Source organism: Corvus moneduloides, chromosome 22 (genome assembly GCF_009650955.1).
Source record: "Corvus moneduloides isolate bCorMon1 chromosome 22, bCorMon1.pri, whole genome shotgun sequence".
Taxonomy (NCBI): domain Eukaryota; kingdom Metazoa; phylum Chordata; class Aves; order Passeriformes; family Corvidae; genus Corvus; species Corvus moneduloides.
Genome location: NC_045497.1, coordinates 5131861 through 5158444, shown reverse-complemented (window position 1 = coordinate 5158444; position 26584 = coordinate 5131861). Strand labels below are relative to the sequence as shown.

Below are 26584 nucleotides of genomic sequence, written 5' to 3'. Positions count from 1 at the left end.
TCAACCAGTCTCGAAGGCTAAAATGTAATTTTTAAAAAGTAGACAAGAGTAGGGATCATGCTGGTTTCATCTCGTACAGGAATTTCAGAAGTCTCTCCTGCTCCCTGCCTGCTGATGGAGCACTGTTAGCCAAGCTGCCTCACGCACTCGAGAGAGGGGTGGAAGTACCTTTCCTTTCCCACCCCAGTTAAGCACCCCAGTAAAGCTGTGAACGGCTTTGCATCACGGACGCGCTCCCGGGCAGCGCCCACCCCTTGCCGTGCTCAGAGCATAGGCGTGTCCCTCCTCTCTCCCCGGAGCTGCCCAGGAGACACCCCGGAAAAGCCGCAGGGGCTCGGGGGAAGGCACCGAGCGCTCTTACCTAGGCCACTGCTGAGCGGGCGGGCTAAGGCCGAGCCGAGCTGCCCTGCTCAAGGTCCGTGTGTCTGGGGAGGGCGGGCCGGGCTCTGATGATAAAGGACCGCAGCCCCGCCCTCGCCCCGCCCCGCGGAAGGGCCGCGGCCCCGCACATCCGTGTCCGGGAGCCGCAGATGGGCGGAGCTAGGTGGGGCCGGGGCCGGGGCCGGGGCCGGGGCCGGGGCCGGGGCCGGGGCCGGGGCCGGGGCCGGGGCCGGGGCCGGGGCCACTGCGGGGAGCGGGCCCGGGCCCGGGCGGGCTGTCCGTGGGTCTGTCCGTAACGAGAGGAAACCGCCTTCGCTTCCGACAGCTCGGCTCGTCGTGCCGGGGATTCCTCATCGTGCTCCTGCGGCCCGCGGTCCGCCATGACAACCATCGGCGACCTCCCCGAGGACGTGCTGGTGGAGCTGCTGTCGCTACTGCCCGTCCGGGACCTGCTCCGCACCTGCCGGCTGGTGTGCACGCAGTGGCGGTACGTGGTGGACCTGACCACCCTGTGGAAGCGCAAGTGCCAGCGCGACGGGTTTTATCGTCAGAGCTTGGACAGAAGCATCTCTGACTGGAGGATCTTCTATATGCTCTGCCACTTGAAGAGAAACTTAATCAAGAACCCTTGTGCTGAAGGTTTGTTTCATTATTTATAATGAAGGACTAAGAGTTTCCGAACAGTCAGAATGAGTCAGTGTCCTGCATGCCTCAACTACTGCTGATGCTGTGGGACTACCCAGCTACTGGGTGGAGCTCTGCTGGGTCAGATTCACAGCTCAACTCCTGCAATAAAACTGCTCTAGGTAGATAGGTGTGTATTTACCAATAGTTTGTGGTTTCAGCTAGAAAAATCTGGAGTCATAAGGCCCCAGTACTGCAGGCAGTGACAATTAATTTGCACTGCAAGTACAATGTGGTAGTGAAATGATCAGGTATTGGGATTAAACATCTGGGCAACTGGAGAACTTTTGTTACCAAAGACCTGATTTATATGACTACAGTAATTCTACTTTATTGCTCCTGCTGATATTCTGATGAGGTCAGAAATCTGCTGCCTACTGTCCTAGATGTTGACAGCCACATTAAAGGTAATGGCAGCATAATGACAGGAGTCACTTACAGCTGTAGGAAAAATACAGTGGATCTGAAAACACCAAGTAGCTTCCTAGAATTCTCCTGCTGTGATTCTAACAAAAGCTGAGATCCGGCTGGTAGCTGCAGTGAGGTCCTAACCCTCACCTTGGACACCTGTGTTTGTAGAGAGCTTCCAGCACTGGACACTTGATGATAACGAAGGAGATAAGTGGAAAATTGAGGATCTGCCTGGAGCTCATGGAAATGATATGCCAGACCCCACAGTACACAAATACTTTGTCACTTCATATGGGTAAGAACTGGATTCCAGTAATCTGGAACTGGGAAACCTGCTTCCTCCCATCTGTCTGAAATGGCACCGTGGTTAGAAGGCTGGTGGCAGGTTACTGAACCTTAGATCACCTGTGGGAAAAGGAAGGAACTTCATTAACCCTTTATGCCAATTAATTTGAAGAGATGGGTACTGCTGAGAGAATTGAGAATTGCTGAGAGAATTTAGCAGGTGCTAAATTTCTCTGCCTACCAGGAACTTCCTGTAACTTTTATAGGTAAGATAATCTACATGCGAGTCCTGCTTCTCCTCTCCCAAACGTGGTACGGAATGGCTAAGGGTCTGGCAAACTTTATCAACTGCACTTAGATGACAAGGTCAAAAGCTCTCTAACCTCCAGGAGTGGTAGGTGTGTCACAGTAACAACTTGTAATAAAAGCTGTTACCAGAGGAGGATCAACAGCTTTTACATGCCCTAGGCACTGGTTTCCTGTTACCAATATGTAAGCGCAGGGACTCCTCTTAATCCAGCTTGTAGGTAACTATTCCTTTTATCTTGGGGTGAAGCTAATTCAGTTCACTTCCTTGTCGGGTTCTGGCTATGGATAAGGCAGGGTTTAGCTGGATCAGCTTTGTGGGCCTTCAGGATTTGGGGTGGGTATGAAAGCTGTCAGGGAAAGGACAGTGAGAGGGAGGAGATGTGTTGTGTAGAACTGCATTTCTATGTCTGTTTCAGGCCATGCTTCAAGTCTCAACTCATTACCCTGAAGAAAGAAGGCTACTGGAATCAGCTGATGGATGAGAAACGGCCTGAAATTACAGTCAAGGACTGGTAAGTGGAAGCACTGAAAATAAGAATTTCTGGCACTGGTCTAGAGGCAAACTAGGCTTCTGGAGGTTTTCATGCTGTAAAATCAATTTTTTATTCTTTGGGGTTGTAGTTCTTGCGTGAAGAATAAGCTAAATCTAAACTTACTCAGTGGATTACAAGGTGGCAATCCTGTTAAGGGCGGGATAGCTGTACGTTCTAGAACTTCTCTATAGCTATGGGGATGACATTCCTTTTCCTCTGCAAACAGGGATTTCCTTGGAGACTGCTTTTGAAAAATAAATAAAACTGAATGCTGTATATAGAGCTCTGCTCCTTGATTCCTCCTGCCTCTCTAGGTATGCTGCTAGGTTTGACTGTGGGTGCCGCTATGAGCTCACGGTGAGGCTGCTCTCGAAGGATTACATCGTCCTGGAGGAGTTCCACCCTGAGCCAGTGGTCATTGAACAGTGGAGTGATGCCAAGTGGAGAGAGGTGAGCAGCAGCTCCAGAGGCAGGAGCTTTACAGCAGTGTTGTGACACGTGTGTTGCCAGTCTTACTTGGCCAAAAGTGCCAGTGGACTTTTCTCTGCTCTTTAGCCTCCTCTACTCTGTACAGAAGGTGAGTCCTTGCTATTGACAATGCTGAAGAAGCACTAGTGTCCTGAATGAGACAGGTGCTATTTTTAGGTGCCCAGCATTTTCTAGAGAGTATCCTGTGGGCTTCTGTGTTGTTTTAGTGCAGTCTTCGTAATTGTTTCCTGGTTTTATGTAAGATTCTGTCTAAATAATTAAGTAACAAGAACACATTTTGGGGTTTTTTTGGATCAAAAAGCTGTTCTAAAACTACTGCATGGATAGCCAAGTATTGCAGACTTAACTTTTCTTAAACTGTTACAGGTGTTTAACTGGTTTGATTTGCTGATTGTACAGCATTAGATCTTACTTATACATGCACTTAATTATCAAGCTTAATGTCAGTTTAACTCAGAGAGGATTTTGAGAAGGCTGAGTGAGAAAGGTTCCCCCCTCCCCCCCCCCCCCACCCCCCCACAGGGTATGGTGCACTTTCATTGAAAGATACCTGGTCTCAGGAAAAGCTCATTCTAAGACTCACACACTGTAGTTTTCTGAGCTTCTAGGTGAGTGGTGGTTTATTTGGGCAAATTAAGAGGAATTATCTTTTCTGTTCTCTCTAGATTTCTTACACCTTCCAGAATTACCCAGCAGGAGTTCGTTACATCTGGTTTCAGCACGGAGGCCAGGACACCCAGTTCTGGGCAGGATGGTACGGGATCCGTGTGACAAACAGCAGCATCACCATCGGGCCCCAGACGTCATTATGAAGCACAATGTAAGGATTTGCTTTTACCTCAGGACTGTAAGCAAGTGGCCTCAGGTGCACTTTTTGCCTGTACTCTGTGGGTGTGTCCTAGCTTTGTCTTTCAGCTCTTGTTCACAGCAGGACTTCTGCAGGCCCAGCCCTTTGGAAGGGCTTCTGTCTTCATCTTCCATCCTCTTCTACCATGGATGCTATTCCAATTACTGGTGCCCTTCCAGAGAAAAACTGGGACAATTAAATATGAGATCTATCTTTTCTAGTTAATACATTCTTATGCTAACACACACAGTCTAAAAGACACTTTCTTGTTTGTGGAACTTAAGAAAGGTAAGGCGAAATTATTTAATTTCAGATTACCAATGCTATCTACAAGGACTCTGCTACAGATTGTTTTGTATGGTATTTTCTTTTTCCTGTTTCAGCATCAGACCCTTCATAGCATCAGGAAACTGTCACCCCTTGTTCCTAAGTGCTGTGTCACTGGTAATGAATTCCTTACCCTTTCTCTAAGTGTGTATAATCAAAATGGTACCTGCCTTCCTATCCAAAACGGTCCCTTGGTGTTTGAATAAACAGGTAGAGAAAAAGGAGGTAAGGAGTCCCTTCAGGCAGCTGCCTAACAACACAAGTACCTTTTGATTGTGCTGGGCTTTTCCCACATCACCTCTGTGCTTTCAAAGGACTTGGTTTGTACTGAGCAGTGTAACCTAATATAAAATGTTAAAGCAATGCCCAGCCTTGATCTATAGTGTTCCTACATTTGATACCTGGAGGAAGCAGGAGGTGCTGGACAGGCTGTTGTACCAAATTCTCTGACAAACAAGCTCAGCTCACTATGAACTGTGTCTGCCACCCTTATATACCCAGAACCAATGCTAAGGCCATGTTCCATCTCCTCTGACAGGCATAGGATTAACAGTGCTTTCCTTGCCTGATCTCTGTTAGGAGTAGATACTTGGCAGGTGTCCTTGCTGGACAGACAAATTCCACATTGCTAATGCCACCTCTGGGTGAAAGGGAAGAGAACAAGGTTGTACAGACTTTCATAGGAATTGGCAGAGTCCACATATGGGCCAGAAAAGCAATGGAAGCTCCACAGAAAATAAAAATACTTCCTCATTGAAGAAGGGAGCCTGGTTTTGACAGAACTCAGCCCAGTTCAATGGGGGTAAAACTTAGTATTTATTGAAGACTACTTGGTCACAGTGGACAGACACTACATAAGGCCTCACTCCCCCTTAACACAAGTGTTGCTCTCGTGGATCGTGTGACAGCTCCCTGCTGTCAATCACTGCCTGTGTGCAATGGAGCTGCCCTGTTCCAGTGAGAACTGGCCTGGTAATAAAGCACTGACTCCCCAGGGATGCACTGTAACAACACCTGTACTCTCACATGAGTCCACATGGGAACAGGCTCTGGCTCCCCATTCCAAGTCAGTTCTATATACAGTGGTAAGAGCACTTGAAATAAAGAGGCAGCAGCTGCTCTACATTCACCCAGAAGGCCAGCTGAAGAGATGGTTATCAAGATATGGTTTGTGAGAGATCTTACTCCGCTGGAAGATCAGATGAAGCTTGAAGGCAAGGAAAGTTTGAAATCAGGTGCCTTTGTGAGCTCGCTCTTCTACATAGAGCTGCATCTGGAGAGAGAAACAAGCATCAGTCTTCTTGGTATACAGGTGGGTGAATGGGAAAAAAAAAAAGCCTGCAACAGGCTGAATAGGAAGTGCTTATACCTTTCCCCATAACCAAGTTTCCTATTTTACTATGAGGAGTCTTGCCCTGCCTTGATTACTGGCACAGACATCTGCAAGACTAAGCTCCTGCTCAGCAGTATTTAAAGTTGTTACACCACAGAAAACTGCAGAGCTGGTGTCAGAGCAGACAAAGTTCTGAACTGCAGCAGGTTCAGCATCTCTCGGTCGAAATGCTCTGCCCACCTTTAAGATGTCAGATGTCATGGTTTTCAGGGGAATAAGCCGGGGGTCATGCATGTGCATATCTTGCTCATCAGCGAGGATCCACGGGAAATCCTGGGGGCAGGAACACAAGATGTTACTGGCAGAACCCAGCAGTGGTGTAAGGTGAGCTCCTCCTCAGCACTTGTTTTGGGTTAAGTTGAAAGAGAGACAGAGGGAAGGAACAGGTAATTCAGACTTTTCACAACAAAACACTTACACACCTGTCCCTGACACTCAGCATAATTATCTTCAGTTACAGCATCAAACTATGAGGTCAGTCCATTTCACTTACTGCAAATGTGACATCTCACTTCTTTAAAAGATAACGCTCTCAGCTGTCCTTAGTTACCATGCCCAGTTCATTACACCAGCATTTAACTGCAACGCCAGAACGCTTAGGGCATGGGTTTCCGTCCTGCCTTGGAAACCTAAAGGTGGGTCTACTCCATTACTAAGCAGTGCAGAACAGAATTCCATTTTGAAACAATTTTATACTTCACTAGCTTTATTTGTTGTGCCTTAGGACACCTAAAATAAATTGGCTCAGGAAAAAAGTTTCCGTGTATCTAAGCAAGGATTCTTCAAAAATAATCTTGTTTTAGAAAGTGTTTCCTCTAAGATAAAATGTATTTGTGCCCCCAAACCTACTTGTTACTTGAATTTTAGTCTGTCTTGCTCTTTGTACAAAATCAGCCATCTACACAGTGGATGGTGGGTAAAGGCTGCTTTTTTGCTTGATTAAATTCAAGTACCTATTCTACACACCTGAGTATTTCTAAGTGAGCAAGCACTGGGCAGTGATTATTGTTACAATCTATTTCAAGACTTGAAGCTGTCTGCAGGTGTGGCTGTGTGTGGCGAATGTGCTGTCAGCTCACCAGCATAAACCATTTCACCACATTTGAAGTACAGTTATGATGTGCCTCATGTGACACCAACCTACATGTTCAAATTATCTCTCAACCTTAGAGATGCCAAAACTCTGCACTGCCCAGTCTTTGCTCTGCAGCTTCTCACACAGAATCAGGTGCCCAAGGACATCACTTACCTTTATCACCTGGATCTTTTCCATGTTGCGTGTGGCAGCCTCCCGTGTGTGAACCAGAACTGTGAAGGTGCAACCTAAGAGAAGTGTCAGGTTCCAACTCAGGGGACAGCTCCCAGAGGATCAGCCAAGCCAAGCAATGCCAGGCATTAGGCTGTTTGGATCCAAGTGACATTTACCTGGGGGGTTGTTGTCCAGCACAGCATCACAGACGCTGATTTTCAGGATGAAGGCACGCAGTAACTGCTCGACATGGGACAGCAGGGACTCAGAACTGTGGAGGAGACAGCAGTTGTTACTGGCATGCAGCAAAGGCCTGAAGTTGCTCCCAGAATATGTCCCAGGGCTGGCTGTTGGATGCCATGGGCAAGCAGGAGTGGAAACCTCACCTAATAGAAAGAAGAGGTGGCTGGGTGATCTCAAAGACAAATCTTTCCACGGGGTGGTGCTCTTTATCCAGGATTACAACCACAACTTTCTCCACATCGTTCTGCAGGAACCAAGACAGAAAAATCCCTTCCTTAATATGAGCTGTCTGCTGCCCAGTGTGCTTCACATACTTTGATGCAGTGGGAGTACACTCAGTTGTTGGAGCTCACAGCACAAGCCCTCATCCAAAACCTGAGTTCAGATTATTCTTTGCAATCAGAAAAAATGCTTTTGCAAAGCAATTTCTTGCTGAGTGTTAAGCTGCCAGCTTGTGGCTAAGGCTGAGGGTTGTGAAGTGTGCTAAACTGTACGTTCCTCTAGATCCCGTTTAGGAACAAAGGAGGAAATGCACAGCCATCTCACTGCATCACTCTGGGATTGACACCAATGAAGTTAAGATACATTCAGACCATTGCCCAAACAGAGCAGCTTTGTACAACCACAATGTAAAACTGACCTAATTCCATTTTCTTCATGTGCATTAAAACTGTCTGTAAAGAGCAAGGCATACAAAACCTGCCAGCAGCCTCCTAGAATGCTTCTTTGGTCACACCTTTCTCTCGCAAAACCTGGAGTCCAGACCTACCTTTGCTTGCTGGCTCACAGCAAAGCATTCAAACTGTTCTGCCACAGCAGGTGCTTAAACTGGGATAGATTGTAAAGCAGAATGGTAGGATGATGTAATTGGAAGTATACAGACATATGTCCTTGTGTGGTATATGAGACAAGCAAGGCAGGGTTTTAACTGCCAGGAAAGGTTATGATGTTTTTAGTTTTGTTAGAAACTTTTATCAGCTAGTATATTTTATATGGTAAATTTGTAAACAAATGTTGCAATTAAGGTAATATTTATGTTCTCTTATTTTCTATCAAATCCACTTGCAGTACCTTTGCCCAGGTCCCTGGTCTGAGCTCACCTTCTCCAGCAGCGGCTTTACACAGTGCAGTGTGTCCTGGATGTACTGGTTCAGCTCTGGGTGGCAGGACATCTGTAGCAAACACAGGGAAGAGTCAGAGCTGTGTTTGATATGAGCCAGGACAATGCTGAAAGGGAAGATTTAAACAGAAGTACCAGTGTGTACAAGGAATTCAAGTCATGCTTCAAATAGTGCTGAAAAATGCTGAGCTGCCCATTCAAACCAGCAATTCTTTCAGGGAAGGGTTAATCAGCAGATCACTGCACCCACACAGTTGTATATCAGGAATGTATACCCACAACAGCATATTTGGAATAGCATATTCCAGCCATCTTTACTTCCTAGGAAACATGCTTTCCTGTTACCTCACTGCACAGAGCTGGGGCAGCCTTCTACTACTGTTGTCCATGACCTGCTTGTTCCATGAGCATTTGCTGTATCCTCAGCTATGGGGCTGTTCTGTCATGACAGGAACTAAGTTCTCCTCAAAAATAAGGCTGTACATTAAACAACCACTTCCAGAGCGTAAGTTTTTTCTGGTGAGTGTTGACTGATCCTTCCTATTTTGCTTGTCCATGTGGCTGTCAGCTTCCAGGAGAATCTCCTACCTGGACAGGTACATTGTACTTTTTCCTCTTCTGAAAGATCCCAATAGGGTAAACTTCTCTGACGTACAAGATGAGGTGAACAGCCACTTCCAGGAATTCTGAAAGAACATCTGCAACAACTGAAAAACAGAAGTAAAGGATGCTGGAATAGGGTGGGGGGAAGCAGAGCAATACCACAGACTCAGGGGAATTTTTTTTTCAGGTATTTTTTTCTGCATAAATTTCACCTGCCTCCTCTTAGTTGCAGGAACTTTAGGGATAGAGCAACCCTACAATAACACTCCCCTAAGCTCAGTCCTAAGGAGGAGCCTCACAAGGACACCAGTTGCAGCTTAGTACAACACATTACCTTGCCCAAAGTTAAGGTCCTGCCGTGTGAGAGTGGTCATCTTCCCCAGGCCCTGGAAGTAACCACAAAAGGGATGGTTATTCTCTGGCTCATTGTAGATACAAAAATGCTGCTGGCAAGGATTTTCTTGCTATTTTCTAAGTCCGTGAGAGACTTTTCTCTCTCACAGAAGAGGTAGCAGTTATGTAAACAACCAAACCACCTGCAACCTTGAAAAGTCTTGTTTATGGTATAGTAGAAAAATATTTTGACAATGGATGTTTTAGGATTTTAGCCAATCACTCCCAAGGGGTGGCTGATCCTTGTCCAATTAGACTATGAAGAAAAAAAGTCTATAGAAGAGTTTGTAAAATAATTAAATAAATCAATCTTGCTGCACAATTCCTGCCTGCTGGATCTTCTCTCCTCCTCTTCCCTATGGCTGTGAGACACGGTGATATACCCTAGGGCCTAGGCCTGCAGTAATAATTCATCTAGTCAGTTCATGAAGCCATACACCACAAGACTCTGTGAGCCCACAGTGAGAAGTGTGAGCACCCCCCATAAGCACAGCACATCCTCAGGGATTACCAGCAGTGCACAAACCAGTGCTCACACCTCAGGATGAGAGATTATTCATAATTTAATTCCTGGGGTTTTCAGTCTCCCTTTCTGCGATACAGGAAAGTTCAGACAAATACTTTTTAGTAACACAAGAAACACTGTTTTGTAAAAGCTTCATAGTACTTGCCTTTTCTAAGCCCTATCTCCTACTATAACACAAGAACTTCTCGGGTCTTTGGGTTAATTCTAACACCACCGTGAACCACTGCTTGTCCAGGCTTGGAGCTCCATCTTCCACGGACACACCATCACACAGGTTCTCATTTGCTGCCACTGCCAACAGCTTCTAAGTTTCTCTCTGCAGTCCCAAGGAACCCAAACTCTGCAGAGCTACATAATTAAGTCAACATGGACTTCGTCACACGGGATTATGGAATACCTCAGGTTAGAAGGGACCCATAAGGATCATGGAGTTCAACTCCCTGCTCCTCGCAGGACCACCTAAAGCTAAACTATGTGACTTAGAGCATCATTCAGCTGTTCCTTGAACTCTGACAGGCTTGGGCCATGACTACATCCCTGAGGAGCCTGAAATTTGTGAGCTACAACGGGCAGTACATTATTGTGACAAATTGAGTTTCACATGCCCACAATCAAACAGCAGACGCTGGAGTTCAGCTTCCAAACAGCTTTCCCGGCATAGTAGACTCCATGCCTTACACAATTTAAGCCACAGTGTACATAATTATCTATTAGAAATTTTGTTTCATTATTTTATCCACACTCTGCATGTAAGCAAATTCTAACCACTAACAGCAGCACTGTTCATGAACTGTAGAGGTCTTTAAATGCCTCTGGAGCATCCACCAGTAACTCAGGTGTCCTACAAAGACTTTTGATGAACCACAGATGTTCCAATCAGCTCTTTCGACACTGATTTTCAAGCTGTTTCGGCTGCAACAAAACATGTCTTTCAGACCTACAAAGAATTTGTTCAGCCTTCACAAAACAGGGAGCTACTCTCACCCCCATTTTTTAAATCAGTTATACCACTGTATATATACAAAGACTTCCTGGAATATTAATGATCTGCTTGCTACACTAAATAAAACTAAGATAGTTTAGTATCCCAGTCACAGTGACTCTCAAATTAGTACAAAAGATCTACAGAGTATCATAAACAATCTGTGTTTTTAGAGGTTTAGGTTCACATCATCACAAAGTTGGAACTAAGCACCACACGCTCAAGGACTCTGCAGGCTGGGAGATAATGGAATCACAGAACAGTTTGGGCTGGAAGGGACCTTAAAGCTCATCTCATTACAACACCCTGCCAGAGGCAGGGCCACCTTCCACTATCCCAGGTTGGTACAAACTCCATCCTTTGGACACTTCCAGGGATGGGGCATATAATGCAACTGTAATCCACCATCCTCCCCATGCCTATCACCAGAGCTCCCGCACTAGCCCTGAACAGCCGGCACAGGCCACCCCAGCAGCCCGGACGTGCCCTGCCTGCGCCTGGGCTCCCAGAGTCACCGCCGCTCCCTCGCCCACTCCGGTGTCTCAACCGCCCGAGCAGAAGGGAGGGCGGACGGGGATGGATCCCTCGAGCGCCCCGGTTCCGCTCAACGCACGACACCGCCTTCCTCAGTATTCCCGAGCCCTGGAACCGCCCGTTCACCGCTGCTCCCTCCCGAAACGGGGCTTCTCGCACGGCCCGCCACCCCCCACTGCCGCCCAGGGCACCCGCCGACCGGCCCCGCCTCAGCACGGCCACCTGCCGCCGTGTCTCCCCCAGTCCCCGTGTCCGCCCAATGCTTACCCCCTCCCCGGTGTCCCCCTCCCCGTGTCCTCTCTCGACCCGGTGTCCCCCCCGGTCCCTACCGGGCCCGCCGCCCGTCACACCCCCCAAGCGCGGGGAGCGGTGGCGGCGCGTGCGGGTGACGTCAGGGTGGGAACGGCGGGCGCCTCCCGGCGGGCGGGAGGAGCAGGCGCAGGGCCGATCCCGCTGCCCCCGCGGGGTCCCGGCACCCCCGCAGCTCCCCCGTCACGGCGCGGCCGGGGGCTCGGTTCAGGGAGCGGGGCACACTGAGCCCCCAGCAGGTCTCCCTCCCCGTGACCATAACGCGGAGAAACCCCGCGGGAGCGGGGAGCCCGCCCCGCCGCGCAGGTGAGCGGAGCTCACCCGCCGCCGCCTCCTCCCCCCGGGCTGCCACGCCTTTGTCTCCGGCCTTTGTCTGTCCCGTCCGTGCCCGGGGCAGGGACTGCTGCTGCCACCAGTACCCTGCGCTATCGCACCCACCTCCTCCTTCGCGCCGGGCACCCCAGCACCACGCACCCCTGGCATACCCATGCACTCCCCCTGTGCCCCCCGCCGCACACCCCGAGCCCCTCCCAGCCCCACCTCCTTCCGCACCATGCACCCCAGTCCCTCGGGATTTCCGACGTCCCCGGTTCCTCTCCACATTCCCCCACTGCCTTCCCACTGTCTCCTCCTCCTCCCCCTCCTCCTGCCCCTCCTGCTCTCGGGTTTAGACACCCCTTGCCCCCCGCAGACCTGTCTCCCCTCCGCCGCTCGCACAGCTCTGCCCTGCCCTGCCTTGCCCTGCCTGCCGGGCTCCGCCAGATCGGGACCTCCGGACAGGTAGGCAGCGCTGCTCGTGCCGTGCTCACCCCGCCCCGGGGCTGGGGGTGGATGCTCCGCCGCGCTGATTCCCCTCTGCTGTCGCAGGGACTCGGGAGGAGTAGGGGACAATTTCCCACTTTCCGTGCGCCCCGGAGGAGACAAAGACATGGGGTGATGGGGGACCCCCGGTCCTGCCGCCGTCGGGATGCGCGCGGAGCTCCGGTCACGGCGGTATCGCTAAGCGGTGCGAGCGAGCACCGAGCTCGGACAGCGCCGGTGCCGGGGCGCGGTGCCTTCGGCCAGACCTATTGTCACCCGTGCTGGGGAGCGGGCTCCGGGCTCTACCGCTCCCGCCGCGGTTCTGCCACCCGAGTCGCCTCTGTGCCCTGCCCCGTGTGCCTCGCAGGGATGTGCGGTACGGGCTCTGGGGCTCACGTCCCACTGCCCCATTGCGGGTCACTCCTGCGAGCTCCCTCCCCAGATCGCTCTCCCCTTCCTTGGAAGCAAGGTCGCCTCGGACAGAGGCACCGTCCCTCTCGCAGGGCCTGAGCCCTTCGCGCACCCCAGGGGTATGTCCCGGCTCCGAGCCAGAGATGCCGAGGAGTGACGGAAGCTTTTCCCACCTAGTCATTGTGTTTACAGAGCCGTGCGCTGCCATGCACCTAGCCCCTGGGTACCCGAGGCTTGTCCTCTGCTCTTCCTCTGTTGATAAAAGTGAGGTCTCATTTCTGAACTAAATCAATTTGGCATAATTTAATGGTTTATTACAGCTAGTAATTAATCACGTAGAATTTAAGTGACACTTACCAATTCACACCTGAAGTTTTCTGTCAACCGGAGGGTTTAATGGAAGTGGTTTTGTATTCCCGTCTCCTCTCCCTTGAAGAAGGAGGCATTAATTCTATATGTATGGTTCAAAGTGAGAATGTCATGAAAGGAAGAATGTTGAAAGCACAGCCTGCCTAACTGTTCTGCCAGTCAGGACACATCCATGACTCTCTCCCAGCGAAGATCAGGGCAAATCTGCCCCATTTTTCCCTGTCACACTGGCAAGTACTTTCCGGCCAGGTGAGCAATGACCTTTCCTGTTGATTGTGTCCCATTTGTCACCTGGCATTGTGCACGAAACTGAAGAGTCTTCTCTGCCATGCTGACAGAAGCAACTATATCTTGGATGCTAATCTCAGGTGCATAGCTATTTTAATCTCATTATTGGGTAGACTCTGTTTGATAGCAGGTCGCCTGTGATGGCTATGTCAGCCACGCCGTGAAGTCCCAGAGGGAAACAGAGCAGAGGGTACTGCATATTCATTCATGGGCTCCTCTTCCCCTTCAATGCGGTGACTTGCTGGGCTGCTCTGTCCCTGGCGGATGTTGTGCTGGGAAGCTCTCAGGGCAGGTCGGGCTAGGCTCAGGAGAAAGGGTGGCGCAGCTGTGGCTAGGGGCATGTAGTGACTTGAAGGTGCCCAGTGTCGACCAAAACCTCGGTGCTGGAGCTCAGCAGGGACTCAGGCAGCTCACAAGCCTGGGCTGCAGGAGAGGGAGTTCCCTGGGTTGTGCTGTGTGAACAGATGACCTCTCTCCTGATGAAGAGGGTAGAGCACAGGCTGTCAGCCAGAGCTGATGGGTGAGGGGAGTCCCAGCTCCAGCCCTTCAACTGATGTTTAGTGGATTAAGTTTCAAGTGGTCACTGGATACAAATTGCCCCAGGGAGAGGCTGTGAAGGCACAGGGGCAGCTACAGCTACTACTAAACCCCCTGCAAACCTGAATCCTTATGTCCTGTCTCTTGTGCCACTAATGCAATTGGTATAGTACTGAATTTGGCCCTTTCTATAGCTGGAGTGCTGTCTGGGGATGGCAAAAGTGAGAGAAAACAACACAGGTAAAGGAAACCAAATGTTTCAAAGGGCGAGGGGGGGATTCAGGTAGCCTAAATATCTGCAGAGAGGAAATGTCTTGCATCACAGTCATGAGGGACAAAGAAACTTTGGAGTCTGGTAAATATGAAAGGCAAGGTAGGAGGAATGGTGATGATGGAAACAGGAAACCTAAGAAAGCAGGACAGCTCTGAAAAGGAACACAAAAGTACTGAAGATCTGTGAGCAGGGAATTCTGCTGTTCTGTCATTCCAAGGATGTCTGGGACAGCAGCAAAAACAATTAAAATTCTTTACAAATTGAGTCTGCAAGAAGTGTTGGAAAGAATAAAAGTGTTAGTACTTTTGCCCTGGAGAGGAAAAGAGAAGGGTGAATATTACCTGCCTGCTTTGGAAGACCCTAGAAAGCTGAGATTGAGCCTTTGGAAATGGGAAAGTCTCTCGGCAGATTGTGTATGAAGCTTCCCAGCATTTGCCTCCAGAAACAGAAAAACAGATGGAAAGAGACCCAGCAGGGAAGTGAAATCTCATTTATCTGCACAATGCCATCCTCCTGGCTCCAGCCAGCTCTCTGCATGTCAGCTACCATAGAGCCTACCCCATCCATTCTGCTCCAGGCCTTCCCAAGCCCATCCATCACTCTATGGCTTCTTATTTACAAGGAGCCTGGCACATAAAGCTGGGTTTATTGTCTTGTCATCCCTGCCACACAGGCACATACACACAACACCCATGTAGATGCCTGTACACTTTGTGTATTACTGCAGGTTGGGATTGTTTGGAGTCCAGGAAATCTTTACACGTGTCTGCCAAAGTCTGAGCTTTTCAGAGCCAAAAAGAAATCTGGCCCAGCACACATGCTTGGATCCAGCTTGGTTCAGCCCTTGAGCATACTAACTGCATCAAGGATCTTGAAAGTCTCTTGGTTCAAGGGTTTTGTTCCTCTTGGCTGTGACATGAAGAACATATGTGAAAAGTTAAAGCTAGGACTGTCAGATAGCATGTTTTAAATGAGATATGTGAATGAATGTAGATGATCTGATGTTCCTGCTTTGTCAAATACAAAATAAATACACCAGGGGCAGTTTTGGAGTCTATTTCAGAGCCAAGGTGACACAACTGTATTTATAGGGGAAAAACATGCGTTTATTTCTGTGTACCTGCTCAGCGCATGGCTGCCTTGCAGGATTACAAGCAGAGAAATAGCAATTTATATTAGTGAGTCCAGAGAAGGAGGCTTCACACAGGGAAAGTTATCCAAGATGCAAACACCCCACCCCACCCCTCCCCCCCCATTTTCTCTTACAGGATTGTAACCATTCACTACTAACCCAAAATGGATCAGAAATAGTGGCTGGAAGACAGCACTACAATTCACTCCCCAGTCCTGAGTCTGTACTCTGGGCAGCTCTAAGCCCTTATCTTTGCTGTACAGGTGTTTTTGTGAGAGGCAGATTTGCTAACTCAGGTGGTTTGTATCCTGAGGGTCTGTAAAGGCAGTGCAGGTAGAGGGGTGGAGCAATAAGGATGTAGGTTTGGTGTTGTGAAGAACTACAGGGGCAGCTTAACCTGGCAAATACTCCATCTATTTCCCTTACTAATATATGAACCCTAAGAAGAGCATGAATTCTGGGGCTTTGTTGTAACATGTGTGTTTGTTTACAGCAATTTAGAAAAGGCAACTCCTTACAAAACCAGACTTCTTTCTGCCTGGTGTGTGTCTCAGGCAGATTTTTATCCTTTCCAGGCTGCATCAGCAGGGTGAGAACCTTGCTGTCACCTACATCAATGAGCCCAAGGCTAGCATGGGCTTCTTTTGTGGACTGTGGTCCTGCTAGAAAAGAGGGTGAAGTTTACTTTGGTGCTCAGCCATTGAGGAACCTGAGCACTGAGAGCTAGGGATGCTGTTATGTTATCTAGCTGTCTTCTGTAAGTGTGAATTCTATAGGGTAAGAAAAATTAAGGAGGTATGAAGAGGTTTCTGGAATTAAAGATAGATCAGGATATGGAAACAAGTGGTTAGGAGAAAGCTGGGGCTGCTTTGCCTCTAGCACGGCAGTGTTGAATTAACCCAAAACTTGTCCATGCACTGGTTTGGTTTAGCAAACAGCTCAGATCTCCCCTGACAACAGTGTAGTACAGGTATTTATCTGCATTATTATTGCAAGATTCCCAGTGGCACTAACGCAGCATATTAACCTGCCCACTCTGCCAGTGCAGAGATGAGGCAATCTGTGTCTCTACCTGCATTTTCATCCTGGTTCATGCCAACAAGACAGCTGAGCAGCTTAAATAAATGTCCCCTATGCTTTGAAGCAGACCTTCTGCTTAACTACCCTGCAGCATTTAGCTGCCTCCCGCCTCCCACTGAAAATCAGAATGTGTCTGTCAGGTTCACCATCAAAGGGCCATGTCTGTGAAAGTGAGATTGGAGACACCCTTGCATTCTCTTTGCACTTGTTCTCTTCTCTTGGTATTTTGCATACAGATGAAAAGGTAAGATGCTCTTTATAGCTCTTTGAGTTGTTCTGAGTGATGTCTTAATCCAGTTGGTTTGCTCTGGTTCTTAAAGAGAAAACCCTAGGCAAAAAACAAGGATCCCATGGTCTGGGGAAAAAACCAAATGACCCCATGCAGAGCTGTGTGTTGCTATTTGTTCTACCAGTTTTGAAGAAGAACTTCAAATGCTTTTTTTAGTAGATTTAGTTGTCAGCATAGTTTTTCTTTTTCCAGGTAGTTGCCAATAAAATAGTATTTCTAGTGTTATGCCTTCAGCAAGTGAGCTTCCCAGTGCCTCCTAAATCAGTCCTCAGGGAACAGTTTTTTGCCTTTTATGGCCAGTAGAAAGACCTGCTTTTTGAAAACTGCATGAAAAGAAGGTCCCTGTGCTGCCTGCCTCTTTCCAGAGAATGGCTGAACTGAAAACTTGTTCCCAGGCTATGAGCAGCAGCAGAGAGGAATCTTGGAAAGTCAGGATTAGCTAGTGGATGCATTAGCAGGCTTTTTTCAATTAACAGGATGAAGGCATCTCTCTCTAAACTCCAGGATGCTGGGCTGCTGTGATGGCAGAGTTTTCACTGACTCAAAATTCTCCACATCTGTCTCTCAGGCTGAAAGAAAAGAGGAAAGGAAGAGCCCAGGCTACTCCTAGGGTATCTTCTGTCAACTCCACAAAAACTGGAGTCAGAATTGGCCTCAAAGGCCGTTACCTGCTGCCCTTCACAGGTGACAATGGCTGGTAAAGCAGAAAATCACCTGGAGGAGGGAGTATGAGCCCTTGTAATTAAGCAGCAAAGTGGTTCTCCTGGTGAACAGATGGAAATCAGGTGCAGCCAAGGGCTAACGTGCAGGAAAGACTGGGATGAGGTTGAGTGAAAAGCTGTGGCTGTAACCCTGTGACTGTATTTCTCAAATGTAAGCATAGGCCTGGTTTTCTGGCAGTCAATATCCCAGGGAACTCTGTTTTTAAGCATGTCTTCATGCTGCCCAGAGAAAGAGGGACAGTCTGGAAAAGCTGCACTAGAAATACTGCAAATCCCTTTCCCCATTTTGTGGGAAAGGGCAGGGGAGATTGACTTAATTAGAGAATGCTCTGGCTTGTGCAACATCCCAAGCACATGTCTTGTAACACAAGCACATGTAACACAATCAAAAGGATGAAAGAAGACCCTCAAAAATATGACAGTGAAGCACAATGAATGAGAATAGTCTGCAGCCACTGTGCTGGTGGACTCAATGAAACTTGGTCTCAGTGTTCTTGGGACTTAAATTACCCTCCCAGTGACAGCCCTGCCTGGTGACCTGTGCAGGATCAAGGAAGGAAAATGGGACAAGCTAAAGAAACCTCAGATTGCCTCTCTGCCCCTTGGTCCTTAGGCCAGCATCCCCTGCTCTGCTGACAGCCTTTTTATTTCCCTGCTATGCCATGAGATATCAGCACAAAATTTCTAGTGTTTTTTCTTCCTTTGACCAATTTCAGTCACCCTGAAGCAGTATGCAAGCATGTGTAGAAGTCTCTGTCTTGAGCTGCTCAGGGCTGTTGCTGGTCCTGTGAGGCCATCATTTGCCCCCAGTTCTGTTAATTTTGACATTTTCATTGCAAGGAAGCCAACTGTGAGGAGGGGCCAGTGCCCCTGGCCCAGGATGCCAACCTGGCAGCAGACAGCCCTAGCTGGGCAGCTGGTGTTGTGCCAGGCTCAGGAGCTGTGGGCAGGAGCCAGCCCCCCCAGACCCTCAGATGGTGGCTGTGAATAGGAGGGTGGGGGGGCTAGTGAGGAATCAAAGGGAAGTGTCCTACTGATTAATGGCCTCATTTGCACATGAAACTGGGACCTCTCAGCCCTGCAGGCCCTGCACGCCCTGCACATGTGTCTCAGCCCTGCACATGTGTCTCAGCTGCCGTAACCAGGGCCCCGGAAAAGAGGAGATAAGCAAAGAGAGAGTAACTTGCTTCCAGCTCAGGACACCATAATGGTTTTCATCTAAGTGTCCTAGGATTGAATCTTGATGGCCTTTACAGGTCGTAAGTGTTGGTTGCTTATTTTTTTTTCTTTTTTTAATTGCAGGTGAGACAGAGCACCCATGATTATGGAAACTTCTTCCACCTTCTATTCTTTCCTTTTCCTGTGTGTGCTGGTTCTTTCTAACATCAGTCTTGCAGTCTCCCTCAACCCTGGCGCAAAGCTCAAAAATGCCCCAGAGAAGAACAACCACCTTCAAAACCAAGAGATGTGGCTGCAGCAGCCTAGAACTGGGCACCATCACAGGCAAGGCTTGGCCAAGAAGCAGAGGGTCCATGCCATTCCTTCAGGAGGGCAGCTGGCTGGGGAACAGACCCTCAAGATGGGCAGTGGAGCTTCAGCTGTGGAAGAGCTGGTGGCAGAGAGACAGCCAGCAGCCCTGAAACAAAATAAGGATGTGTTCCTGGGGTTTGAATTGCCATATCCTGAGAGGGAAAACCAGTCCCCGGGCTCTGAGAAAGGAAAGAAGCAGAACCGAGAGCATCGTCGACATAGCCGCAGGGACAGGCTCAAACACCACCGAGGTATTTGAGCTCCAAGGGAAGCTGGGGCTGTTGTGTCACTGGGAAATGCGTGTCTCTTGTGTGAGGGCAAGAAGATGCAGATGTGGTGGAGCCGCATGGGTGTGTGGAGGGTGTGGGGTGTGTGCCTGCTCTAGGGAGACATCTGCCAAACAAAAGAGGCACAAGAAGAAAGGGGAACTGGAGAACCAGAGAACTTTAGTGCTGGCTGCAATTTTGTTAAAATGACCTGGTTTGTCTTACAGGGGGAGTTCTGAGAGTCCCTAAAGCTTGAGGGGTTGTTTTGGGGTGGCCTGCTTTGTTGTTTTTTTTTTTTTTTTCCTTTTTAGCAAATGGCCTGGTTTAGGAACAAGTATTTCCAAGCCATGCTCAATCTCTCCACTGACTTCAAAAAATGACCAGAATTAGAAAGAACACAAACACCTTATTTTGCTTTGAAGACCAGTTTCTTCTCACCAGAGCTTGTATTCTTCTATGTTTATGCTGAACTACAAAAAAAAATCAGATTTTGCGTATGTGAAATCGCACTGATAACTTTAAAATGTTGCTTGTGTTTGACTGGGACTGCTTTCCTTTGCAGGTCAGGTTGCGGGTGTGTCTCTGTGGTATGAGCTCAGTGTGGTAAACCTTGAGTTCTGTTAAAGCAAGGCAATTTGTGTCAATCAACACTATGTGACAAGTTGGGTGTCACATCCTTGAGTTTCATCTATCACTCCTCCCTGCCTCAGTAAGAAGAGCTCTATTGCTTTTTCAGGGGACTGGCTAAACAGCTTGTGTTAGCAATATAGGAGAGTATACAACAAAGCTGGTTTGAAGCAATATTTGCAGACTACAAACAGGGCTTGTTTCTTGAGGTTAACTTAAGGTCTATATTTAAATTAATACTTATGAAGAAGAGGGATATATCTGTGAAGATAATAATTTCAAGTTAGGTAAGTCCTGACTTGAGATAAATTGAAATAACTCACTACTAAAATCAAATAAGAATATATTCACAGGTATTTGCAACAGCTTAATCCATTAGTTTAAAAATGGTTAAACAGGTATATTTTGTACTCTTGAGACCAGAAAAAGACATCTTTTGCTTCTTAAGCAAGAGATAGACATATCTTCAGGAAGGTGTGATTACGTATGTCTCAAACGTAAAAATCAAGCTGCATATACTCTGGACCCGATTTATCACTGCAATAGCTCATTACTCTGTTTTACAGTGGTCTAAACAGCATCTCAGGGTCATGGAACAGTGGTTAGCGACTGGATAAAATGTGAATTTCTTTGACTCGAATCTGTCACACAGAGAAAAGGGATGAGAAAGGTAATGCCACTGTACCTGTTGCCCTCTGCAGGGAAGACTCCTGATGCTATGCCAAGCTCCCTGTACAAGAAACCCAAAAGCTTTGAAGAACAGTTTCAAAATCTTAGGGAAGAGGAAGCTACAAGTCTGACTCCCACCATGCTCCTCATTGCTGCACTGGACACAGCTGTTTCCACAGAAGAGCCTCCTGTTCTTCCAGCCACTTCACCACGGTCACAGGTAAAGAGACAGCTAGGAACTGTTCTGTACCTCCAAGCCTTGCCTCTCCCTCATCTGTCCAACTTCACTGAGCTTCAAGGACCAGAGAGACAGTAGGAGCCCTTGGCTGAAGAGCCAGCATGTCCTAATGCTCACTGCTCACCTTTTGTTCTCACACAGAAGCAGTGGAAACTTCCCTCTTGGCTTCAGCCTCAACAAGGGAAAACTCTTCCCTTTTGAAAATGAGATGCTAGGAATCCCCAGTGGATAAGACAAGAGTGGAGGAGGGAGGGGGAATCATAAAGCCTTTTTAATGTCTAAAAGCACCATGAAAATTTGCAACGACTTCAGTGTCTCTACAGAAGTGTAATCCGTTGCCTGTCTGGTTTTTTTTGTGGTTTGCAGGCCCACCTCAGGCAAGATGGGGATGTGATGCCCACCTTAGATATGGCACTCTTTGATTGGACTGATTATGAGGATCTCAAACCAGAAATGTGGCCATCGGCTAAAAAGAAAGGTGCTAAACCTCCCTGTCCTCTTCCCCAAAAGTCATCCTGTAAGGCTCGTCTACAGGTAGTATTCACAGATGTGCTGAAGGACATGAGATCATAGTGGTGGGGAAAGACGGAAGCAGCATAATGCTGACTGTGTTTTGTGCTCAGTTTCAGAATGTTTCTCATTTTGGATGCATAGTTGGAGGGCAGAGGAAAACTGATAAATGGAGAGTTGAGAAATAAGGAGGAGATCAGACTATGAAAGTTTAGAGTTCAAACTCTTGAAATTTGAGGCTGTTTCTACCCTGGAACAATACACTCTCCAAAATGAAAACACTAGCATGACATTTTCTATCAGCATCTTTTTTTTTTCCATAGAAAAGCACCGCAGTAAGAGCCCCAATGGTGGAAATGAAACCATGACAGCTGAAGGAGAGTCATGTGATCACCACCTTGACTGCCTCCCAGGTCAGGATCAGCTTGGCAGAGTCATTTCTCCAAACATGACATGTTTGAAATCATGCCCAGGTTTTAAGACATGCATCCTGATTTCTACTACTGATAGGAAGTGGTATGCATGGGAAGGGCAGAGGCTCTCTAGGTGTGTTGTGAGACCAGGTGATGTCTATACGATGGAGCTGTCATGGGTGCCAGTAGCCCTACAGGTAAGGGGATACCTGAGCTGTGCTGATCCCTGGTCCTGTGTTGCAGGCTCTTGCTGTGACTTGCGTGAACACCTCTGCAAACCACACAATCGAGGCCTTAACAACAAGTGTTATGATGACTGTATGTGCACTGAAGGTGAGTCCAGCTCTTTGCTCCCTGTCTCGGTTTAAAAGACAGGTGTCTGCCAAGGAAGGTGGAAACATCCCTTGGAATGGAAAATATGACCCCCTTCCCTCCAAATTATTCTAACTTTGAAATTACAGGGCTTTCAGGCCCTGTATAAGAGAAAAGGAATAACAGTTCTTTACTAGCATGTATAACAAGGCAAGTAACAACAACAGCAGCAACAACAAACAGAACCAGAGACCCAGTGCCGGCCTTTATCGGCCGCAGGCGCTTTCCCCTCGGTGCAGTTCCGGTCACGGCCGGCAGGGGCGCTGCTGGCTCCCGGCCGGGCAGGGCAGGTGCGGTGATTCCCCCGGGCCTGCAGGGGGCGCTGTGGCGCGAGCTCAGCTGCCTCTCCCACACATGGTAACGCCGGGCACAGCCGGCAAGAGAGAGAAAAAGGGGCTCCTGCTGCAAACTCACGGGGGGTAGCTGGTCTTAGTGCCCCTCTGGATGGCAAAATGGACTGCAGCAGGATCCTCAGAGCAGCAGGCTGGAACAGCAAAGGTGAGCAGACCCCCCACAGTGGTGAATCGAACTGTAGCACTAAGCCCCCAGCCGTGGAAAAAGCAGAAGCAGCGGGGGATCCTGGTGGATGCTGCGTGTTGGGCTGAAATGTAGCAAAAATCCTGAAGCAGTGGCAAGAAACTGCAGGGGCTGGAGGGGGGATTACTCCTTTGCACAGCTCACTGGCAAGGAGTGGCCCAGCCGGGGTCCCAGCACAGCACACCACCGGCTCTGGGCTCCCAAGCAACAGAGGAGAGAAGCAAACCAGCAAGCCCTAGTCACAGTGCCGAAGAAAAAAAAACCACGAGGGAAGAAAAGAGAAAGGCAAAAACTACAGGGCGACAGGATCTCACGTCAGACCCACTGTGCTGTGTGGCTGCCGAGCCAATCACCCCCACCGGAAGGAAGTGCAGCCCCTGGTCCCCAACCCCCGCAGGATCCTGGGCTGCCCCTCACCCATCGCAATATTCCTGGAGCCAGGGGAGGCAGTGACCATTTCAGACACAAAACAAAGACAAAACCAAACATGGTTATGGGATATAAACCATCCCCAAGACACTCCCTGACTTTGTAGTTGGCAGTGTTGACTTGGAATAGTGGTTTGTATGTGAAAGTGGGGGCCAAGCTCTGCTGTTCTTAGCCTTTCTCTGCCACTGACTCACAGTGTGACTATTGAGTCTTCTAGGATATCTTGTTTTCGTTCTTGAAAACAAAGATCCTGATGTCTACCAACCTATCAGAAGAAGCCACAATATATTAACATTTCAGTGGTGCTTTCAAGTATCACAGGCTATGAAAACAGACTGTTTTGTATGACCTTGTGCCTAACATGACTTTCCCAAGTTCATTTAAACTGAGATTGTAGCAATTTAGTAGGTGTGGGAAAGACTCAGGCTTTTGTTTCTTAGAACTATTTCTGAAGAGTCCACAGCAGCCCTTACTAGGAGGTGCATTACGAAGGTGTTAAAAGCTACTTTTCTAGTCTGAACATGTTCAGGATCAGCTCCAAGCACTGAGTCTCATCTGCCAGAACAAAGCTCTCTTTGCCAGGTTTTGTGACCTGCATTAGGTACCCAGTGATCTGACCAGGCTGTTCACCTACTTTTTACCCAGTTAAAGGGGTAGCTTTCCCGGAGTTGCAACGTTAAATGATAGTCTTCAACTTGGGCGTCTTGTGTAACACCTCAAGGTTCTAATCAGAGATGACCTTCTGATAGATTAGCCTAGAAAAGTGTTTCTGCAGTCCCTAATGAGGCTGCCCCAGGCCCTGCTTTATCTTTAAGCTAGTTATAAGTTGATAGCAAATGTGCATCCTGTGTAGCATAAAAAAGATCCCCAGAGATGGAAGATCCAGGTAAGATAGACAAGAGGCTTAGATAAGAGCAGAGCTCTGATCTTGCATGCTCTCCTTCTAGGAGGCCAGATTGCCCTGGGGTGATTGGTAATGAGGGACACAAACCCAACTTTTTAAGGTAGCTGATTGTCAATGTAGCCCAGGGACATGATTCCAAGAGACTGCTCTGTGACCTACGACATCATCTGGGTCTCCAGTGTATAATCAAGGACAGTTTTAGGCTGTCTCATTACAAAAGCTATAAATCCTCAGCCTCCCCTGCTCTGGGGATGCTGGCACTGTTGCTATCTGCTGCCTGCTCTGGAAGTTAAAAGAGCTGCAGCTTCTAGAATGATCAAATCAGCTCCTGCCAACCCCAATGACAAGATCCTGCACTACTGAAAAGCAGAGTTTTCATGAGAATTATTTACCCATAGGCTGTACCCTGTCTGGCCCAACTAGCTTTGCATTCTGGTCTAACAAAGTCAGACAAGAAACACCATAAATCAACATATTGGTACGAGAAACCAACTAGTTACCATGACCAGAGGTTCCCATGGTCTTCCACTGCCATGGGAGAATATGTACTCACGGTTTTTACAAATAAAATGCTTTTTTTTTCCCTTCGTATTCACCAATGCTATATTAGCTAGCTTCCTTCAGACCCTGCACATTGAGCATCTAAAACAGAGAAATTAAAGGAGATGAGCAGTGGGCTTTGGATCAGACCTCCCAGTAATAACACTTCCAAGTCTCTTCCCTTCTCTCTTGAAGTTTCAGGGAAATAAATAGCAAGGGGAGGTCCCTAGTCATCGCTGCTGCACATTAAATCTATAGTAATTTCCCAATGGAGAGATCATTTAGACAGTAATGGGAAGTAATAGGGGGAAACCAAGCAAGGCTTCTATAAAATCACTGGAAACAATCGGAATAATTCATTGGTATTTCAAGAAACCAGTGAAACCTGCCTGAACCAATGAATCCCAAACCAGAACAGTGAGCGAAACAAAATGCTGGTGCCCGGAGAGCAATATACCCTGTCTGTGTGAGGCATTTCTCTGCCACCCTATTTGAGACAGCACTGGGACTGTCCCCAGTGCAGCAGGATCTGAGGCAGAGAGATAGTTGGTGTTACTGCTGTAGTGAGCCTTGGTCCCTCCTCACTTCTACATGTCTTTTCCATAGGGCTACGCTGTTATGCCAAATTCCACCGGAACCGAAGAGTGACCCGGAGGAAAGGGCGCTGTGTGGAGCCTGAATCAGCCAATGGAGAGCAGGGATCTTTCATTAATGTTTAGGAGGGTGGGACTCCTGCCTGGATGGTCAGGAGTTGGGGTCAAACTGTTTATACCTAGCAATGGAAATTAGAGAAAAAAGTTGAGCAAATGATGGAAGCTGCAGGCTCTGAACATGCCAGGTCCCAGCTAGACTGAAACACATGTTCATTATAAATAGAGTGGCATCAGCCTTTCCTAGAGTGGGACTGCACTCCCCCTCCCTTCCCTCAGCACGTTCCTGCCATTGAATTGAGTCCCCCTCTCCCAGTTAGTAAGCAATGATCATGACTCCCATTCTGATGGTCCTGCCAGGAACAGGCTCTGCAGTTTCATCTCCTTAAGAGAGGCGAGATGTGGAAGATCCTTCAGGGCAAAGGGGATATGAACTTAAACTTTACCCCTTAATTATTGTTTGAGAGTAAAGGTAGGTAGATCCTCCTTAAGGACTGGAAGTTCCTATAGGAGAGGAAATTTGTAACATCCAGGTGGAATCAAAGATGGGAAATGGATCAGCAGGAAGCTGCCTGCCTAGGTGAGAGAGGACCCACTGGAAGACCTCTTGCTCTCTCCCTTTTTCACTGCTACAGACATATTCCCTAGCTGTTACACACTACCACTTCCTACCTGTCATCTTTGGGACCATCCAGTCCCACTCCATCCTTCCCTCCTTTCTTGCTTTCAGAGAACCACCTGGTTTCTGCAAGGATGTGGCAAGACATCCCAGCCTGTAGCTCTCACTCATTTAGCTGTCCTGCCAGGTATGTTATTTTTAATGATTATTTTTAGGAGCTTTCTGGGGAAGTGATTAGTTTTCCTAGTGAGCCAAAAATAAAGTTTTTGGTAACAGGAGATAGGGACAGGCTGTTCCGTTGTAGTAAATCCTGTGACATGTTGCATGTGTGTTTCCATGATATGTAAATAAAGATATGATGGATATCCTTTGTGCAACTCTTCTGCTTTTTTGACTGCACTCAAGGATGGGGAGGAGCCAGAAAAGTCTGTAAGGAAGTTGGCCAGCAGGTAAAACTGATGACTTGAGGTGATCACACAATTGTGCCACTGGTAGAAAAATTTCTCTGCCCAAGGTTGCCTGTATTCTCACTCAAATTGCAGATAACAGTTTCTGCCTGGTGTAGCCAGCCAGATGTTTCAAACTTCTTTGTATTAATACTTAATTACTGGCTTCCGTGATATATTGGAGCAACGAAGGCTACCTGTGTTAACCTGGAGTAGTGGTAGCCGGTGAAGACGTTCTTTGCTACTGCAATACCCTGACTTCTGCGGGGAGGCAACTATGAAGCTTTTCATATCCCAGAGCCTGGAGATGTAT

At 48.1% G+C, this 26584-nt stretch overlaps 4 protein-coding genes across 12 annotated transcripts in view; 2 read left to right on the top strand and 2 right to left on the bottom strand.

Annotated features, from left to right (window-relative positions):
- Window positions 1–469, bottom strand: part of FBXO2 (F-box protein 2) — a 32857-nt gene extending 32388 nt beyond the window's left edge. For all 3 annotated transcript variants that reach the window (XM_032131913.1, XM_032131912.1, XM_032131914.1), the window contains exon 1: window positions 362–469. The gene's annotated coding sequence lies outside the window, so the exon portion shown is untranslated. The remainder of the gene's footprint in view (window positions 1–361) is intronic.
- A 5-nt stretch (window positions 470–474) lies between these two features.
- On the top strand, window positions 475–8780 carry LOC116454860 (F-box only protein 44-like). Of its 3 annotated transcripts, none has more exons than XR_004244224.1 (7): window positions 475–544; window positions 707–1020; window positions 1645–1771; window positions 2487–2582; window positions 2918–3053; window positions 3758–5578; window positions 8220–8397. XR_004244224.1 is itself a non-coding variant. In XM_032131916.1 (7 exons), exons 1-6 carry the CDS (start codon window positions 531–533, stop codon window positions 3902–3904), a joined length of 834 nt encoding a protein of 277 aa, XP_031987807.1. In that variant the 5' UTR covers window positions 475–530; the 3' UTR covers window positions 3905–3912; window positions 8220–8780. The 3 variants fall into 3 exon arrangements, 2 of the variants coding, with proteins under 2 accessions (XP_031987807.1, XP_031987806.1); XM_032131916.1 differs by having other exon boundaries at window positions 3758–3912; window positions 8220–8780; XM_032131915.1 differs by having other exon boundaries at window positions 3758–3912; window positions 6947–8780.
- Window positions 5059–12330, bottom strand: MAD2L2 (mitotic arrest deficient 2 like 2). Of its 5 annotated transcripts, none has more exons than XM_032131920.1 (9): window positions 12312–12330; window positions 9209–9260; window positions 8860–8978; window positions 8252–8323; window positions 7295–7395; window positions 7085–7179; window positions 6909–6982; window positions 5840–5932; window positions 5059–5539 (listed from the first exon to the last, which is right to left on the bottom strand). In XM_032131920.1, the coding sequence occupies exons 2-9, from the start codon at window positions 9246–9248 to the stop codon at window positions 5498–5500; spliced, it is 636 nt and encodes a 211-aa protein (XP_031987811.1). In that variant the 5' UTR covers window positions 9249–9260; window positions 12312–12330; the 3' UTR covers window positions 5059–5497. The 5 variants fall into 5 exon arrangements, with proteins under 5 accessions (XP_031987811.1, XP_031987809.1, XP_031987810.1 ...); XM_032131918.1 differs by lacking the exon at window positions 12312–12330 and adding an exon at window positions 12159–12177; XM_032131919.1 differs by lacking the exon at window positions 12312–12330 and adding an exon at window positions 11639–11674.
- Window positions 12244–26195, top strand: DRAXIN (dorsal inhibitory axon guidance protein). Its single transcript, XM_032131909.1, has 7 exons — window positions 12244–12398; window positions 18824–19302; window positions 20646–20833; window positions 21218–21329; window positions 21685–21774; window positions 22018–22107; window positions 25163–26195. The coding sequence occupies exons 2-7, from the start codon at window positions 18840–18842 to the stop codon at window positions 25273–25275; spliced, it is 1056 nt and encodes a 351-aa protein (XP_031987800.1). The 5' UTR covers window positions 12244–12398; window positions 18824–18839; the 3' UTR covers window positions 25276–26195.
- The last annotated feature ends 389 nt before the right edge of the window (window positions 26196–26584 follow it).

Coding starts and splice junctions, on each gene's coding strand:
- LOC116454860 (XM_032131916.1), top strand. Junction 1,772..2,486: donor TACTTTGTCACTTCATATGG/GTAAGAACTGGA, acceptor TGTCTGTTTCAG/GCCATGCTTCAAGTCTCAAC. Junction 3,054..3,757: donor GTGATGCCAAGTGGAGAGAG/GTGAGCAGCAGC, acceptor TGTTCTCTCTAG/ATTTCTTACACCTTCCAGAA.
- MAD2L2 (XM_032131917.1), bottom strand. CDS start 9,077: ATGCAGAAAAAAATACCTGAAAAAAAAATTCCCCTGAGTCTGTGGTAT. Junction 8,379..8,859: donor AGTACAATGTACCTGTCCAG/GTAGGAGATTCT, acceptor CTTCCCTTTCAG/CATTGTCCTGGCTCATATCA. Junction 5,933..6,908: donor AAAAGATCCAGGTGATAAAG/GTAAGTGATGTC, acceptor TCCTGCCCCCAG/GATTTCCCGTGGATCCTCGC.
- DRAXIN (XM_032131909.1), top strand. CDS start 18,840: ATGATTATGGAAACTTCTTCCACCTTCTATTCTTTCCTTTTCCTGTGT. Junction 20,834..21,217: donor CCACTTCACCACGGTCACAG/GTAAAGAGACAG, acceptor TGTGGTTTGCAG/GCCCACCTCAGGCAAGATGG. Junction 21,775..22,017: donor CCACCTTGACTGCCTCCCAG/GTCAGGATCAGC, acceptor CCTGTGTTGCAG/GCTCTTGCTGTGACTTGCGT.